The sequence below is a fragment of the Erinaceus europaeus genome, chromosome 1 (genome assembly GCF_950295315.1).
Source record: "Erinaceus europaeus chromosome 1, mEriEur2.1, whole genome shotgun sequence".
NCBI lineage: Eukaryota > Metazoa > Chordata > Mammalia > Eulipotyphla > Erinaceidae > Erinaceus > Erinaceus europaeus.
In genome coordinates this window covers 87,761,352-87,780,695 of record NC_080162.1, presented here as the reverse complement: position 1 = coordinate 87,780,695, position 19,344 = coordinate 87,761,352, and the positions used below count along the sequence as shown (strand labels likewise).

Genomic DNA, 19,344 nt, shown 5'->3' with positions numbered 1-19,344 from the left:
TTTAACTGAGCACTAACCAGTTCTGGCTTATGGTAGTGCAGGGGATTGAACCTGGGACTTCAGAGCCTTAGGTATGAGACTCTGTTTGCATAACCGTTATGCTATCTACCCCCTGCCCCATTTTTCCCTTTTTAACTTTTCTTTTTTATTAGAGAGAAACTGAGAGGATTGGGGGAGACAGGGAGAAAGAGAGACACCTGCAGACCTGCTTTACCACTTGTGAAGCTTTTCCCCTGCAGGTGGGGAGCCAGGGTTTGAACCTGGCAATATGTGTGCTCAACTGGTTGCATTTCCACCCAGCATCTAATTTCTCCCCAGCTTGAAATTCCCTTACATGGATCTTGTCTTCTTCAGGCCTCTAGCCAGTCTCCTTGCCCTCCCCAACCTCTTCCATTTTTCCAGCCCTCTGAGGAGTGTTTATCCCAGAAAACAACAAAAAAGACCTGCATTCAGTGGTGAGTGCGAGTCTGAGAAGACAAGCTCTTGGGAAGTGGCAATTGTCTGACTCACGTCCTGGAAGAGGCTGACAGGGGCAGTGATGGCCTTCTGCTTCTCGAGGTAGGACTCCCATGACCAGCCTTCCTTCTTCTCTCCAGACGCTGTGAAGAGAGGACAGAGAGGCTGACTCCTGGGCTATTCCTAAACACTGCTTTCCTCAGCTTTTCCCTGATCTATTTCTTTTTAAATACTTTTTAATTTATTTATTGGATAAAGACAGAGGAATCAAGAAAGAAGAGGGAGATAGAAAGGAGGAGAGAGGGTGGGGATAGAGAGCATAATGGTTATGCAAAGAGACTCATGTCTGAGGCTCCAAAGTCCCAGGTTCAATCCCCCACACCACCATAAACCATTGGGATGCATTGGATCGACCTTCTCGTGGTGCATCCCGTGAGTACCCATTCATTGGGGAAACTGATGATCCTTCCTAGCCAACTGAATCCACATGGATCCCAGTCACTTTCAAAGCCAGCAACAAGCAGCTCCTGACACCTTTCAACCTGACGCTGTTGACTGGCTAAGGAAGAAGGGCAAACGCTACAAGAAGAAGAACCATAAACCAGAGCTGATCAGTGCTCTGGTAAAAAAAAAAAAAAAAAAAAGAGGAGAGACACCTGTAGCACTGCTTCATCATTCATAATGAAGCTTCCCCCTGCAGGTGACTAGGGGGCTTGAACTGTGCTTTGCACATGGTAACATGTGTGCTCAACCAAGTGTGCCACTGCCCGGCCCCTCACTGATCCATTTCTACCGTCAGCTCCAGAATAATCATGCTGCCTCTGTGGCCCCACCCAGCCTTCATGGTGCCCATGCTCCCTCCAGGGGCTTAATTAGCTGTCAGTGAGATCACACCAAACTTTTCCTCCCTGCCCCTACCCCCAGGCCACTGGCAGCAGAAATTCTTTGAGTTATATAGAAAGGAGCTGAGGCTACAAAGTCTCAGCCCAGAGGGATCCTATTCTCAGAGAAAGCTGAGTGACAAATCCTGGGGGAGAGAAATTAATCTCAAGTGCCACCTGAACTATATGGAAAAAAAAAAAAGAGAGGAAAATTAGAGGGGGAAACATGGAAATAGGGCAGAGAAGTTCACTGGGTAGGGTACCTGCACTGCTATATGTGCAACCCAGGTTTGAGTCCCAGCACTAAAAAGGAGGTGCTATGGCAACAGAATAAGCTTTGGTGCTATGGTCTCTCTCTCTGAATAAAAAACAAAAAACAAACAAAGTAACCCAGAGCACCCAGTTCCACCAAAAGCAAAACAAAAAATTACTATAGACATAGGGAGAAATAGAGATATGAGGATACACAAGACCCCCCCACACACTTTGTATTCTACTATCTCTGAACACACACACACACACACACACACACACACACACGGGGGGGGGGGGGATGAGCATTTATTCCAATGGTGTGCCCATAGAATAGAAACTGACTGATTCCACAGTCCTCTTAGACATACACCATACACACCAACACACACTCATAGGCACACAGAATCTCTGGGCCTGGGGGAGGGGACATGCTCTTCCCTGTGTGACCTTCAGTTTAGCCTGTGATGGAATTCTGGCTTCCAACACAGTAAAAATAGCCTTTAAACTCAACAATAGTTCCCAACATGGAAGGTCAGCTTGCAAGGTCTGTCTGAGTTGCTTTCAGCTGAAGGCCACAGATGGTTAAGGAACAACAGTTCAGCCAAATCAACTCATATCCCTTGGGCAAATAGTTCTAGCTCCTAGAAACCTCTTTACCTCAATTTTGTCATGGGTATGATGTAGATAACTGTGCCTACCACAGGGTCATCAGAAAGAGTAAGTTAGATGCAAGTAAAAGATCCTATAAAATATAAAATCCAAGGGCCAGGCGGTTGTGCAGTTAGTTGGTTAAGTGCACATGGCACAAAGCACAAGGACTGACATAGAGAGCCCAGTTCAAGCCCCCAGCTCCCCACCTGCAGGGGGGTCGCTTCACAAGCAGTGAAGCAGATCTGCAGGTGTCTATCTTTCTCTCCCCCTGTCTTCCCCTCCTCTCTCTGTCCTACCCAACAACAACAGCAGCAATGGCAACAATAACAATAATAACAACTAGGGCAACAAAATGGGAAAAATGTCCTCCAGAAACAGTAGATTCATAGAGCAGGCACCGAACCCCAGCAATAATTCTGGAGGGAAAAAAAAATCCTGGGTTCAAGTTATTGGTCCTTCCTGCGCCTCCATAGAATCTGTCTGATCTGAATTCTAACTCTGCCTTGCTCTGCCTCATCTGATTATTGCTCTGATTCATTTAGCTATGGACAAACTTTCACTCAGAAAAAACAGTTTCTTCTTTGAAATTTAATCATCAGTGAATCAGTGAGAAAGAGTAAGAGAGGAGAGAGAGTGAGAACTAGAGAATCACTGTGGCATATGCAACCCTGTGGGTTGGACTCAGGATCTCATGCATGCAAGTTCAGTGCTATAATCCACTGAGTCACCTCCTGCGCTGCTCAGGAAGAGACATTTTTCCTTAGATGGAACCTAACTGACTAGAGGCATCTGTCTAGCATTTGTCTAAATTCCCTGTCTACCTTACTGAACCTTAAGGCATCTGACCCAGTTAGGCCAAAGGAAGTATTTTCCTCATTAATGCATCAATGGGGCCATCAAACTCTGAGATCTATGCCAACACAACTATCTGGATCACGTTTACACCCCCCCAGACTCCTCCTCCTTCTCCCTGCATTCCCCTCACCCCCCACTTCCCCTCCTCATTCTTTTTTTTTTTTTTGCCTCCAGGGTTATTGCTGGAGCTAGATGCGTGATGAATCCACTGCTCCAGGAGGCTACTTTTTCCCTTTTGTTGCCATTGTTTATCGTTTTTATTGCTGTTATTGGATAGGTCAGAGAGAAATCGATAGAGGATAGGAAGACAGAGGGGTAGAGAAAGACACCTGAAGACCTCCTTCACTGCTTGTGAAGCGACCCCCTGTGCAGGTAGAGGGGAGGGGGGCTCGAATTGGGATCCTTGAGCTGGTCCTTGCGATTCATTCACACTAGCAATGTGCGCTTAACCTGCTGCACTGCCTGGCCCCCTGCCTCACTCTTTCTTTTGTTTGTTTGTTGTTTTTGTTTTGCCTCCAGGGTCATTGCTGGGGCTCGGTGTGAATCCACCGCTCCTGGAGGCCATCTCTTTTTATTTTCCCCTTTTGTTGCCCTTGTTGTAGCCTTGCTGTGGTTATTATTGTTGTTGACACCATTAGTTGTTGGATAGGACAGAGAGAAATGGAGAGAGGAGGGGAAGACAGAGAGGGGGAGAGAAAGACACCTGCAGACCCGCTTCACCGCCTGTGAAGCGACTCCGCTGCAGGTGGGGAGCCAGGGCCTTGAACTGGGATCCCTATGCTGGTCCTTGTGCTTTGTGCCACGCATGCTTAAGCCGCTGCGCTTAAGCTGCTGTGCTACCGCCCGACTCCCTGAATGTGCCTTTTAAACCTCAATTAAGGCAGGGGTAGATAGCATAATAGTTATGTAAAGAGACTCTCATGCCTGAGGCTCCAAAGTCCCAGGTTCAATCACCGGTACCACCATAAGCCAGAGCTGAACAGTGCTCTGGTAAAAAAATAATAATAAAAATAAATAAATAAATAAATAAATAAATAAAAATACTTGGGAGGTAGATATGATGGGCCCAGGCCTTTAATAGCTCCCTCTCTCCACCATCACTGGCCACTTCCATCAGCAATGTCATCATAAGCCATCTTGTGGGCCTCTCTAGGACTATGCCCTCAATATAAAGCATCAATGGTAGGGACTGTCTCACTCTCTGAAGGGAGGCTGGGCCATCCTACTCTGACACTCAAGGAAAATTGGTCCTGAAATGAATGCAGCCTAGATGTTCCCAGCTGTGACCATGGACTGTGAGCTCAGACTGAATGGGATGCAGAGGTTACACAGGCTCCTGTACTAAATATGAATAGATATGGCCCCAGGTGAGATCAATGGAGTAAACAGTCCATTTTATTTAATACTTTCTTTAAAAAACAAAACAAAACACTAATATAGCCCCTTTGGAATATAACTAAAATATGCCTATTAGCTATCTACAAAATGGAGACCCCCCCCCCCAACTCTTCATCTGCATTATTCCAGCCTTTAGGTTCATAATTAGTCAACAATTTCTATAGCTTTATATGTTAACTCTTTTTTCAGCCACCAGGTTCCAGATGCTACCATGATGCCAACCAGACTTCCCTGGACAGACAACACCACCAATGTGTCTTGGAGCTCCGATTCCCCAGAGCCCCGCCCCACTAGGGAAAGAGAGAGACAAGCTGGATCAACCTGTCAACACCCATGTTCAGTGGGGAAGCAATTACAGAAGCCAGACCTTCCACCTTCTGCATCCCACAATGACCTTGGGTCCATACTCCCAGAGGGTTAAAGAATAGGAAAGCTATCAGGGGAGAGGATGGGATATGAAGACCTGGTGGTGGGAATTGTGTGGAGTTGTACCCCTCTTATCCTATGGTTCTGTCAGTGTTCCCTTTTTATAAATAAAAATAATAAAAATAATAAAAAATTTAAAAAAAACTTTCTTCAATTTTAGGAGCTACACTTTGCCCTACTCCAGCTTTCTAGTTCTATCCTCAGCTCTGTCACCATTTTCCCAGACAGTTTTAGTCCACCTGCATGTTAGCTATCAGGCTCAAGAAAAAATTACTAAAGTCATAGGCCCTAGGAACATACCTAAAATAGACTTCCTAGCTTTTGACCATCCTATGATCCCTATTTTCATCTGCTCTATTTCTACATTTTGGTTCCTATTTATTAATCTTTTTGTCCCACTTTATATCTTACTGCCTTTAAGCCACAAGTTGCAGAAGCTGGGAGCCGGGCGGTAGTGCACAAGTTGCAGATGCTATCATGACTGTATCCTGACTTCCCTGGGCAGTCAACCTCACCAGTGTGTTCCAGAACCTCACCTCTCCAGAGCCCTACCCCACTAAGGAAAGACAAACAGGCTGGAGGTATGGATTGATCTGCCATCACCCATGTGCAGCAAAGAAGCAATTACAGAAGCTAGAACTCCCACTTTCTGCACCCCAAAAAGAATTTTGATCCATACCCCCAGAAAAGGAGAAATGTTAGGGGAAGATGACCAGAGGGCTCTGAACTCCAATTCCATCAAGACCTGGAGAGAGAAGAGGAAAAAAGGAAGGAAATTTGGAAGTAGCAATAGGTAGAAGTGTGACTTAGAAAGGAATAGAAAATGGGGCTGGGTGGAGGCACACCTTGTAGAGCACACATATTACAGTGCTCAAGGACCCTGATTCAAGCCCCCAGTCCCCACTTGCAGGGGGAAAGCTTTGCAAGTGGCAAAGTAGGGCTGCAAGTGTCTCTCTGTCTCTGTCCCTATCTCCCCCTTCCCTCTTGATTTCTTACTGTCTCTATCTAATAAATAAAAAGATTTTTAAAATATTTTTTAAAAAGAAAGGAATAGAAAGCAAAGCCATAGGGGAAAAAAGGACAAATATATAGTTATAGATAGTCATAGAAATAAGTTAACCCATATCTGTGACCCTGGGAGAATTATTGTAGTTTCCAATGGAGGGAATAGGGATACAGAACTCTGGTGGTGTGAACAGTGTGGAATTATACCTGTTACCTCATAATTTTGTAAATCAATATTAAATCATAAATAAGTGAATGTAAATCTCAATTAAAAGTGTTAGGAGCAGCAAAGAAAGATTTGAAGGAAATGGTAGACTGAAATGAACAAGTGAGAAAATTAGGAAGGCTGAAATTAATTAAATCTAAAAAATTAAATTTAATCTCCTATGAGGTTAGAAAAATAAAATGAGTTCAAAGAAATTTGAAGAAAGGGCAAATAAAATTAACAAAAGTTCTGGAAAGATTAATTAAAAAAAAAGAGATTGGATAGGGAAAAGAGAAGTTGTTGATTAAAGAGTACAAACTTCCAGTTGCCAGATGAATAATCCCATGGTGACTACAGTCAGTCATGTGTGTTAAACACTTGAAAGTTACTAGGGGGAGTCAGGTGGTAGCACAGTGAGTTAAGCGCAGGTAGTGCAAAGCACAAGAACCCGCCTAAGGATCCCGGTTCGAGCCCCTGCTCCCCACCTGTAGGGGAGTTGCTTCACAAGTGGTGAAGCAGGTCTGCAGGTGTCTATCTTTCTTTCCCCCTCTCTGTCTTCCCCTCCTTACTCCGTTTCTCTCTGTTCTATCCAAGAATAAAGACACCAATAACAACATCAATAATAACAACAACAACAAAACAAGAGCAACAAAAGGGAATAAATAAATATAAAAAAATTTAAAAAAAAAGAAAATTACTAGGACAGTTACCTTAAATGTTCTCACCACACACATAAATGGTAACTGTGGGAAATAATGCAGCTAGCTAGTACAGTGGTGGAGACCATTTGCAACATATAAAAATAATAAATCAACACACTGTAGAGGGCTGTGGAGACAGCATAATGGTTCTGCAAAAGACTTTCATGCCAGAGGCTCTGAGCTCCCAGATTTAACCCCCAGCACCACCATAAGCCAAAGCTGAGTAGTGCTCTGGTTTATTTTTCTCTGTATCTTTCATTAAAAATAAACAAGAGGGGGTTGAGCGATAGCTTAACAGTGGGTTAAGCGCACAGGGTGCAAAGTGCAAGGACCTGCCTAAGGATACTGGTTCAAGTCCCCGGCTCGCCGCCTGCAGGGGAGGTCGTTTCACAAGCAGTGAAGCAGGTCTACAGGTATCTATCTACCCCTCTCTGCCTTCCCCTCCTCTCTTGATTTCTCTCTGTCCTATCCAACAACAACAACATCAATAATAATAACCACAACCGTGATTAAAAAAATAAAAACAACCAGGGCAACGTAAAGGAAAAAAAAAAAAAAAAAGGCCTCCAGGAGCAGTGGATTCGTAGTACAGTCACTGAGCCCCAGCAATAACCTTGGAGGCAAAATAAACAAACAAGAATATTATAAAAACACATTATATGGGGGTCGGGCGGTAGCGCAGCGAGTTAAGCGCACGTGGCACGAAACGCAAGGACCTAAGTTAAGGTTAAGGATCCCGGTTTGAGCCCAGGCTCCCCACCTGCAGGATGGTTGCTTCACAGGCGGTGGAGCAGGTCTGCAGGTGTCTATCTTTCTCTTCCCCCTCTCTGTCTTCCCCTCCTCTCTGCGTTTCTCTCTGTTCTATCCAACAACGACGACATCAACAACAATAGTAACTACAACAACGGTAAAGCAACAAGGGCAACAAAAAGGAAAATAAATAATAGAAAAAAAAAATTGTAGACCTCACACTTACAAACATCTCTATGACAATTACACATAATCAGTAAGCCTGAATTGGAGGAGAAACAAAGAGAAAACACACACATAATAATAAAGGACATCCAGAGGGGATAGAGAGAATAGCGTAATGGTTATGTAAAAGACTTCCATGCCTGAGGTACTGAGGTCACAGGATCAATCCCCAGCACCACCATAAACCAAAGCTGAGCAAAGCTCTAGTCTCTCTCATATTTTGATAATTCTCAATAAATTAATTTTAATATTTTAATAAATTTTAATATTTAATAAATCGAATATATGTTAATAAATAATATATTTTAATAAATGATAAACAAAATATATAGAGGGAAAAATAGGAGGAGAAAGAAAAGAAACCAAGGGGACCAGAAGATAACTCAGTGGGTAAAGCATGGTCATGCTTGAGGTATTGGGTTTGATCTCTAGAACACATGGAAACATCATGAACAGCACCAAAGGAACTCTATGAGTGGTGGAGTGGTGCTTAGGTATCTTCCCTGCTCATTTCTCTCTTTATCAAAAGAAAAAAAAAGTGGGGAGTTGGGCGGTAGCTCAGTGGTTTAAGCACACATGGCGCTAAGCACAGAGTCCTGCATAATGATCCCGGTTCAAGCCCCCAGCTCCCCACCTTGCAGGGGGGTCACTTCACAAGCGGTGAAGCAGGTCTGCAGGTGTCTATCTTTCTCTCCCCCTCTCTGTCTTCCCCTCCTCTCTCCATTTCTCTCTGTCCTATCTAATAACGACGACAACAATAAAAACAACAAGGGTAACAAAAGGGAAAATAAATAAAATTTTAAAAAATTGAAAGAAAAAAAAGTATCCCAGGAGGTGCCACAATGGATAAAATATTAGATTCTGAAGCTTGCATCCCAAATTCAGTCTTCAACGTCACATATGTCAGAGTGACACTCTGGTTCTTGCTTTCTCTGCCTCCCAATAATCTATTAATGATTTTTTTCTTCCTTTTTTTTTTTTTTTTACCAGAGCAGTACTCAGCTCTGGCTTATGGTGCGGGAAGCGGGGGTGGGGGGGTGGGGGGGTGGGGGGGTGGGGGGTGGCACTAAGCCTGGGTCTTCGGAGCCTCAGGCATGAGAGCCTCTTTGCATAACCATTATGCTATCTAACCCCACCCCATTTTTTCTTTTTTATTTCTTTATTGGGGAATTAATGTTTTACATTCAACAGTAAATACAATATTTTGTACATGCATAACATTCCCCAGTTTCCCATATAACAATACAACCCCCATTATGTCCTCTATCATCCTTCATGGACCTGTATTCTCCACACCCACCCACTTCAGAGTCTTTTACTTTGATGCGATATGCCAATTTCATTTCAGGTTCTACTTGTGTTTTCTTTTCTGATCTTGTTTTTCAACTTCTGCCTGAGAATGAGATCATTTTTTCTTAAGAAGAATAAAAATTGGGTCAATGAGGCAACTCAGTAGTAAAGTACCTGTATGGGCTGGAGGTATGGATCGACCTGCCAACAACCATGTCTAGTAGAGAAGCAATTATAGAAGCCAGAACTCCCACCTTCTGCACCCCAGAAAGAATTTTAGTCCAGGGGCCAGGTGGTGGCGCACCTGATTGAGCACAAACTTTACAGTGCACAAGGACCCAAGTTCAAGGCCCTGGTCCTCACCTGCAGGGGAGAAAGCTTCACAAGTGGTGAAGCAGGGCTGCAGGTGTCTTTCTGTCTCTCTCCCTATCTCTCCCTCTCAATTTCTGTCTCAATCCAATAATAAATAATATTTAAAAAAAAAGAAGTTTGGTCCATACTCCCAGAGGGGTAAAGGATAGGGGAAGAAAACCAGAGGGCTCTAAACCACAGTTCTACCTGGACCAGAAGTGTTTGTCTCCAGGAATCTTATTTTTGGATCATCACATAAAGGGAAGCAAATCTGGAAAACACTAGAAGAAGTCAGGTTTCCCTCATCAAAGAGAAAGCAGGAAATAGTAATAGGTGTAGGTGTGACTTAGAGAGGAAGTGAAGGCAGGAAAGTAAAAAATGGGGGGGTGGGGGAAAATAGATATAGATATAAAATCAACCCATACCTGTGACCATGGGGCAACTACTATAGCTTCCAATGGAGGGGATGAGGAACCAGAATTTTGGTGGTGGGAAGATTATGGAATTATATCCCTATAGTTTTGTAATATTAAATAATTGTTTAAATTAATATTAAATCACTAATAAAATAAAATACAGTGGCTGTATGAAACATTCCTTGGCACCATATTAAAAAAAAATTATAGAGGGGGGCTGGGAAGTGGTGCACTGGGTTAAGTGCACAAGGATCCCAGTTCAAACCCCCAGTTCCCCACCTGCAAGGGGGTTACTTCACAAGCGGTGAAGTAGGTCTGCAGGTTTATCTTCCTCTCTCCCTCTCTATCTTCCTCTCCTCTCAATTTCTCTCTGTCCTATCAAGATAAATAAATAAATAAATAAATAAATAAATAAATAAATAAAATGCCCACAGGAGCAGTGGATTCATAGTGCAGTCACTGAGCCCCAACAATAACCCTGGAGGCAAAAAAAAAAATTACAACTTGAATATCAGTATATAACCTGTAGCCTAAAAAAGATAAGGGAATATTATGGTCTTACAGTCTTTTGATAATCTCCTCCCTTTTTAAAAAAATATTTTATTTATTTATTAATGAGAAAGATAGGAGAAGAGAGAGAAAGAACCAGACATCACTCTGGTACATGTGCTGCTGGGGATTGAACTCAGGACCTCATGCTTGAGAGGTCGATGCTTTATCCACTGCGCCACCTCCTGGACCACAGTCTCCTCCCTTTTTGAAGGGGTGCAATACAGAGAATTGAGTTCAGGGCTTCAAATTCACTCTACCCCAGAGCCTTTTTTTTTTTTTTTGCCACCAGTATTATCCTTGGTGCTTGGTGTCAGCACTATGAATCCTCTGCTCCTGGTGGCCATTATTTCCTATTTCTTTTCTTTCCTTTTCCTTTTCCCTTTTCTTTTCTTTTCTTTTCTTTTCTTCTTTATTAGATAGGACAGAGAGAAATTGAGAGGGAAGGGAGAGATAGATTGGGAAAAAGAAAGAAACCTGTAGACCAGCTTCACTGCTTTTGAAGCTCCCCCCCGTTGGTGGGGAGCATGGGCTCAAACCTGGGAGCTTGAGCATGGTAATATGTGTGCTTAACTGGGTTCACCACCACCTGCCCCGAACTAGGCAATACATCTCTATTGATTATTTCCCTTTTTAATCACCTAGTCTCACATCTACCTTCTGTGCACTAGTGAAATTGCTCTTTTGAATCACCTGGGTCACAACACAAAGACCTTTCTTTTCTTTAACTGTTTTTTTTTTTTTTTTTTTGCTTCCAGGTTATTGCTGGGGCTCAGTGCCTGTACTAAAAATAGCGTTGTTTATCGTCGTTGTTATTATTTTTGTTGTTGTTGCTGTCATTGTTGTTGGATAGGACAGAGAGAAATGGAGAGAGATGGGGAAGACAGAGAGGGGGAGAGAAAGATAGACAAACCTGTTTCACCACCTGTGAAGCAACGCCCCTGCAGGTGGGGGGCCAGGGCTCGAACCGGGGTCCTTGCACTTCACGCCATGTGTGCTTAACCCACTGTGCTAATGCCCGACCCTCACAAAGACCTTTCTTTACTCATTCCTCAACTCTTAATCTCCATGTGCTACCAACCACCCATTCCATCTTCTCATTTCCTTCCTGCTATACTCTCTTGATTCTATCTTCCTCTGATTTCCTTTGGATTTCTTCTCTTACCCAAGTCTTCCTGTTCCTCAGTGGTGGATTCCTAGAATTTAATCAATACAGAACATCCCTCCCATCTACTTACTTACTTTCTCTCTCCCTCTCTCTCTCTCTCTCTCTCTCGGTTTATTATCATGGTTTCAGCAGAGATAATTTGCAAATTAATGGTTATCACTGGACCTCTCATTATAATGCCCATAGGAAAGAAAATATACAGAGAAGAGAAAGCCAAGGTTCAAGAAGAATTAACTATAGGCAGTTAACAGGGAGTCATCATGTGCTTGAGCTTTTTCTTGTTTTAAATGTGTTACAGATATATCTCTGCATGTATTTGCTACCTCTTACAGTTAATCAAGAACTTGGCACTTGTGCTTAACATATACATCGAAGGAATCTATGCTTAAAAGAAGTTTGGCTTCATAATGCTAGTCTATTGTTTACCTGCTGAGAGTCATCAAAGCTGCCTTCAGTTTCTCCCAAGAATAAATGAGTTATCTTTTGAAAATCCAATTAAAGCATTGATTGAAAAATGTGTGGCAATGAAAATCACAGACGTCTACTCAGAAAAGCAAACATTTTACAGAATTTTGCACACAAATTTAGGTTTAGGGCTTTAGTTAAGAAGGCATTGCTGGTGTTGGGGAGAGAGTATAATAGTTATGCAAAAGGATTTCATGCCTGAAGCTCTGAAGTTTCAGGCTCAATCCCCAGCACCACCATAAGCCAGACTGAGTTGTGACCTTTTTATTTTCTTTCTTTTTTAAATTTTATTTAGTTATTATTTTCTTTTATTGTTGTTAGGGTTATGATTGGGATTCGGTGCCTGCATGATGAATTCATGGCTCCAGGTAGCCATTGTTTTTCATGTTTCTTTCAATTTTTTTTTAATATGACAGCAATTGAGAGGGAAGGGAAAGATAAAAAGATATGTAGATAGATAGATAAAGAGAGACCTGCAGCCTTACTTCACCACTCATGAAGCCTCCCCCCTTGCAGGTTCGGAGCAGGGGCTTAAACCTGGGTTCTTGGCTTCTGGTGTGATAACCCTAGGTGAGAAATATCAATAGCAATGAAAATTTGATTTGGCTATGATGGGCTGAAGCTGAAACAGGCACTATAAAGTTCTAAGCTCTGAACAGAAGTTGGGCTTCTCTGGCTGGTATGACATTTATCAAGTGAGAATAATATCCTGACAACTGGCTTCTGCCTCTGGCTCTCTGTGAGGCAGGAAAAACAGTGACTAATGCTATTGAGTCATAATCCAAAGGACTCAATACAGCTAGTGAACAAACATTTATTGAATCTACCCCTCTTCAGTTTGTGGGCTAAGCTCCAGGCATATACTGACTAATAAAATAAACGTAATTTTCAGTCTCCACCTGCAGGGTGGAAAGCTTCATAAGTAGTGAAAGAGTGCTCCCTGCTTCCCTCTAAACTTATATCTCTAGTCACATGAATGAATGAATAAATAAATAAATGCAGTTTTAAAGGAAGACATTCAACAAAGAGCTACACTACAGGTGATCCTAACTGTAACAAGTGACACTTAGTTCCAGTTGACTGATGTCATCTGGGAATGTGGATATGACAATGGCGAAGACCTGAGGGACAGAGCTAACTATGAATGACCCCTATTCCATTTTTCTCAGGAAAAAAAGGGGGGGTGAGAATGGGACCCCAGATAGAAAAGTCAGACCAATGATCATTACACATCTGCTCACACCATCAAAAGACTACAATATCTTGTGCTGCCATTAAAGACCATTCAAGTTTTTTTTGACACTGAGTCTGGTGGTGGTGAGTAGTGGGGGGCTAGGGGGGTGTACTCACAATTGGATTAGAAGAATAAATAAACATATGATATGGGAGTCGGGCAGTAGCACAGCGGGTTAAGCGCAGGTGGCGCAAAGAGCAAAAACTGGACTAAGGATCCCAGTTTGAGCCCCCAGCTCCCCATCTGCAGGGGAGTCGCTTCACAGGCAGTGAAGCAGGTCTGCAGGTGTCTGTCTTTCTCTCCCCCTCTCTGTCTTCCCCTCCTCTCTCCATTTCTCTCTGTTCTATCCAACAATGATGACGTCAATAACAACTACAATAATAATAACTACAACAATAAAACAAGGGCAACAAAAGGGAATAAATAAATATTTTAAAAATTACAAAAAAAATAAAATAAGCATATGATATGACCCCCCAGGAGACACATAAGGTAGGGGAAAATAGCATAATGGTTATTCAAAAAAGCTTTCATGCAAGGAGTAGGGTGGTAGCACAGTGGGTTAAGCGCAGGTGTCCCAAAGCGCAAGGACCGGCATAAGAATCCCGGTTTGAGCCCTTGGCTCCCCAACTTCAAGGGAGTTGCTTCACAGGCGGTGAAGCGGGTCTGCAGGTGTCTGTCTTTCTCTTCCCCTCTCTGACTTCCCCGTCTCTCTCCATTTCTCTCTGTCCTATCCAACAACGATGGTATCAATAACAATAACTACAACAACAATGAAAAACAAGGGCAACAAAAGGGAAAGTAAATAAATATTAAAAAAAAAAAAAAAAAAAGCTTTCATGCCTGAAACTCGAGTCGCAGGTTCAATCCCCTGCACCAACATAAGCCAGAGCTGAGCAGTGCTCTGGTCTCTTTCTCTCTGTGTATATCTCTCTTTCATTAAAAAAATAATAATATGGGGGTTGGGCAGTAGCGCAGTGAGCTAAGTGCATGTGGCGCAAAGCAAAGTCCGACTTAAGGATCCAGGTTCCAGCCCCCCCCCCCACCTGAAGGGGAGTCTCTTCACAGGCGGTGAAGCAGGTCTGTAGGTGTCTCTCTCCCCCTCTGTCTTCCCCATCTCTCTCCATTTCTCTCTGTCCTATCCAACAAGGATGACATCAAAAACAATAACTACAACAACAATGAAAAACAAGGGCAACAAAAGGGAAAGTAAATAAATATTAAAAAAATAAAAAATAAAAGCTTTCATGCCTGAAACTTAAGTCGCAGGTTCAATCCTCTGCACCAACATAAGCCAGAGCTGAGCAGTGCTCTGGTCTCTTTCTCTCTGTGTATATCTCTTGTTCATTAAATAATAATAATAATAATAAATAAAACAAAAAACACATATACTAATATATAAACCAGAAACCTTGTCTTTCTCATCCTCCCAACACCCAGGTTCATCAAAATATATGTAACACATCATCACAGACATAAGCCACACACCCAGCCTCATACCTTCAAAGGTATATATAAGTACACATCACACAGATCACCATACCAGGCTGGCTACTGCTCCACTCCTCACTTTCTGGGGTGCTGGTGACAGGTTGTCCTTCCGGATCCTTTCCTTCTTCTTGTTTCTCCTACAGAAAGCAATCCTGATTCCAATTTCCTGTCCTCACAGGATAGGGTGAAGTCCCAGTGTGTGATCTTGGGGCCCTGCCTAGCTCTCTGGCCACATGATGGTCTCCTCTGAACTGGTGGAAAGACAATTTCCTATGACCTGGGCTTAGACTCCTGTGAGCACACAGGCTATAGTTACACAGTTTGACAACTACTCTCCTAACAACAACTTTCCAGGTGGGGAAACTAATGAAAAATACTGGTCCTGTGGGAGTTGGGCGGTAGCGCAGCGGGTTAAGTGCAGGTGGCGTAAAGTGCAAGGACCCACATAAGGATCTGGGTTCCAGCCCCCCCCACCTCCACCCCCGGGCTCCCCACCTGCAGGGGAGTTGGGGAGTCGCTTCATAGGCAGTGAAACAGGTCTGCAGAAGTCTATCTTTCTCTCCCCCTCTCTGTCTTCCCCTCCTCTCTCCATTTCTCTCTGTCCTACCCAACAACAATAATAACCACAACAATTAAACAAAGGCAACAAAAGGGAATAAATAAATAAATATTTATTTTATTTATTTATTCCCTTTTGTTGCCCTTGTTGTTTTATTGTTGTAGTTATTGTTGTTATTGATGTAATTGTTGGATAGGACAGAGAGAAATGGAGAGAGGAGGGGAAGACAGAGAGGGGGAGAGAAAGACACCTGCAGACCTGCTTCACCACCTGTGAAGTGACTCCCCTGCAGCTGGGGAGCCGGGAGCTCGAACCCCAGGATCCTTACGCTGGTCCATTAATGCTTTGCGCCACGTGCGCTTAACCCACTGTGATACCGCCCAGCTCCCAATAAATAAATATTTTTTAAAAATATGGGTCCTGTGCTGAATACACCTGCCCACCAGGACTGTTATGCTCTAATTCTTCTAGCTTCTGTGCAGAGTCCTGTGCTCTTTAGCCTACTGACCAGACTCCAGTGATGAAGCTTTCCATCTGTCCATACATCTATCTTGTGTGCCAATTCACATGAATGCTTCTTAGCCCTGACACTAAACTAAGATGGAAGTTCTGGGAAAGCAGGATAGTGATTTATTCACATCCCTCCAACCAGGTACATACAGGACCCAATTCAGTATAGGTCCCCTAAATGAGTCATTGAAAATGTATTCTCTGGTTCAGCCTTATGACCTGGATTGATGGTAGGAGCATATTCTTACCAAGGCTTCTGTTTCTAACTCCTCCTCTGATGGGCTCTGATACTCCCTGTGCTTCCTCTTCTTCATGGGTTTGAGGAGATCTGAAGAGCTGGTGCAGGAGGAGTTCAGGCCTGAGGAGTTCTCTACTATGACTGACCTGAGACAAGGCAGCCTGAGGGAAAGAACAAACCACCCTGCACACACTCCCTCTCAGAAGCCCTGAACAAGAATGGGGCTTTGGGGAGCAAATGCAAAAAGGTGGGGCTGCAACTTCCAGCCCCCCTTACCGGTCCTGGAATAGCTGGGGACAGTCACCATTGCAGGAACCGGGGTCTGGATCTGCACCTTGCTGAGGCCCACAAGCCTGGCACTGACAGGTGCGGACATCCTCTGGAGGGTTCCGAGAGGGCTTTTCTGGAGGGTCCTGTGGGAGGTCCGCTGTAGGGGCCAAAGGAGTCTCACTCATACCCAGGTCCTGCCAATTACAACGCCCAGACCCCTTCTGACTTACCCTCCTCGCTCCCACCTCCTAAGCTCCCCTATAGCACAAGAACCCCGCAGCCTTCGCCACCTCAGGACCAAACCCTGGGCGCAGCAGCCAGGAACCCGAGCTACGCCCCTCGACCCAGACAGGTCAGACCTCCTGGGATCTGTGCTCAGGCCTAAACTCTGCGCCTGGGGCACTTACCCGACTGCTGGGTGGTCGCTTCGCCACCTCCCGCAGGGGCCTCGCCGCCGTCTTCACACTCAGCCACACCTTCCCGCCGCAGCTCGGGGCTCCGGGGATGCTCTGCTCCCACCATGTTCAGCGGCGTGTACTCACTTATCCGGAACTGGAGCGCGGGAGAGTCTGGTACCACGACTCTGGTACCAGCCCTTGACCTGTCTCCAGCGGGCACCGCTCGGTCCCCTCCTGTCGCCTTCCTTCAATCCACGCCCCCGGCAGCCAGCAGAACTCCGCCCCAGGGAGCTCCACCCCAACCACGCCCCAAACCGCGCCCCCGGGTCCTGATTGGACTCCTGAGAGCCTTCCTCCAAGCCCCGCTGCTAGAGCGGAAGCCCCGCCTCCAGAATCCTGCATCCCCACCTTCCTCAGGCCCCGCCTCTGGACCACAAGTCCTGCCCCCTGGCTGCGGGTTCTCTGGGCTCAACCAATCCCCAGACACTGACCCGCAGGCCACTCCCAGGAGGCGGGGCCGCAGCCTCGGTCCACTGGAGGAGTCGCACGGTGCCGGCGTTGGAGCTGGCCGCGGGCAGCGCGCTTAACTGCGGCAGAACCGTGGCGGTGACCGGCACCGGCACGCTGCCCGCGACTCTCTCCGAGGCACCCACATGGATAGGCTCCCGGGGAAAGCAAGACACATCTAGGGTACTGTTGGGCAAACCCAGAGCAGCCGAGCTAGCTGTGAAGAGAGAGCAGAAACGACACGGGTGAGGCTGGTGGTCTTGCCCCACTCCTGCCGTGCATATGTGCAGGCAGACGAAACGCACCCTTTCCTCCCCAGGACCACACCTGCTTGGGTATGTATGGGAATGTTTCTCTTTTCCACACCCTTGCCTTGGCCCACCTGGGATGATGAAGGCAGTAGCAGGCAGGTGCGGGCCAGAAGCTGAGCAGTCTCTGGCCACCAGGTGCACGCTGACCTCCCCGGTTGAGGGTCCTTTCAGTGTCCTCAGCATCTCCATTTCTGCATGCCTCTCCATCCTGATAGGCCTACAAGCTAAATACAGTCCTCAGGTAATCAGGTAGGGAAGAGGTTTCTTTGAAGAGGAACTGGTCACTATCAAGCTGGCAACCTGCAGAGGTGAGTAGAGTGCCTTAGAAGACCAGTATAAATTCTGACTCCCAGCCCTACTCAGGTCATTCAGTTGAGAGCTCTGGACAGGCCCTGCATCTCCCCTAGTCTCTAAAATATTGGCAGGGCTGAGGAGGCTTTGTAAAGTATAAACAGAAGGGATTTGGAGAGGAGTTCTTGTCTCTGGTCAAGATTCTGTCTGGTATGATGGGCCTAGACCTCTAATAAATCTCTCTCTCCACTGTCACTGGTCCATCAGGAATAGCATTGAGGACCCTCTTGTGGGCCTCTACAGGACCTTGCCCTCAATGTGGAACAACAACGGTAGGGACTGCCCCATTTTCCGAAGGAAGATTGGGTCAACATACTCTGTTACTCAAGGAAGATGGGTCCTGCAATGAGTGCAGCCTAGAATGTTCCTAACTATGGCTACAAAATGCAAGCTCAGACCTACAGGGATGTAGAGGTTACACAGGCTCCTGTGCTAAATATGGGCCCCAGATCAAATCAACAGGGTTTACAGTTAACAATATTTATGAACTTTTCCCATATTTGGGAGTTACTCTCTTCCCTGATCCAGCTTTCTAGGCCTATTTCCAACTCTGACACCATCTCCCCAAACAATACTTTTAGCCCACCTGCATGTTGGGCTAAATACTTTTAGCTGTTGGGCTCAGGCAAAAATTAGTAAAGTCATGGGTTTCTTGGAATATGCCTAAAATAAACCTACTAGCCTTTTCCAAAATGGAGACCCCAAATCTCATCTGCTATAGTCTTACCTTTAGATTTCTGATTGTTAAACAATTTGTTCTGCTTTGTATCTTAATGCTTTTTCAGCCACCAAGTTGCCGATGATATGGCACCAACCTGACTTCATTGGACAGATGAACTCACCAATGTGTCCTGGAACCACACACACACACACACACCTCCAGACCCCTGCCCACTAGGGAAAGATAGACACAGGCTGGGAGTATGGATTGACTTGCCAATACCCATGTTCAGTGGAGAAGCAATTACAGAAGCCAGACCTTCCACCTTCTGTACCCCATATTGAAGCTGGGCCCATGCTCCCGGAAGGATAAAGAACAGGAAAGTTTCCAATGGAGGGGATAGGATGCAGAACTCTGGTGGTGGGAATTGTGTGGAATTGTCTTGTTGGTCATTATTAAATCAATCAACCAATCAATAAAGATTATATCTGGTCAGGTACCCTCAAGACACAACTCAAACCATGTTCAAACTTACCACTTACACTACCACTAGAGTCACTTCCTTCTTCATCTGAGAATTCAGGACTTCTGGAACCAGGTTCTCTCTCACCCACAAAGATTCATTTTCCTGTGAAGTGATCACATTATTGTATTCCTTCCACTAACCCTGCTCACCACACTTTCCAGTTCCAAATCCAGAAAGAGCACTCAGATATCCATTGAACAAATGCAAGCAAGAATCCAGGTAACACTTTTTTTTTTGCTTT

At 44.9% G+C, this 19,344-nt stretch overlaps 1 protein-coding gene across 3 annotated transcripts in view; it reads right to left on the bottom strand.

The window, feature by feature from the left end:
* The window catches only part of L3MBTL1 (L3MBTL histone methyl-lysine binding protein 1), a 60,445-nt gene extending 41,112 nt beyond the window's left edge, over positions 1–19,333 (bottom strand). For all 3 annotated transcript variants that reach the window (XM_060190374.1, XM_060190378.1, XM_060190385.1), the window contains exons 1-8: positions 19,113–19,333; positions 17,637–17,789; positions 17,239–17,471; positions 16,757–16,901; positions 16,356–16,506; positions 16,090–16,240; positions 14,825–14,909; positions 511–599 (exon numbers count right to left, since the gene is read on the bottom strand). In XM_060190374.1, coding sequence (XP_060046357.1) covers positions 511–599; positions 14,825–14,909; positions 16,090–16,240; positions 16,356–16,506; positions 16,757–16,901; positions 17,239–17,471; positions 17,637–17,772 — 990 coding nt within the window. In that variant the 5' untranslated portion in view covers positions 17,773–17,789; positions 19,113–19,333. The remainder of the gene's footprint in view (positions 1–510; positions 600–14,824; positions 14,910–16,089; positions 16,241–16,355; positions 16,507–16,756; positions 16,902–17,238; positions 17,472–17,636; positions 17,790–19,112) is intronic.
* Between the last annotated feature and the right edge of the window lie 11 nt (positions 19,334–19,344).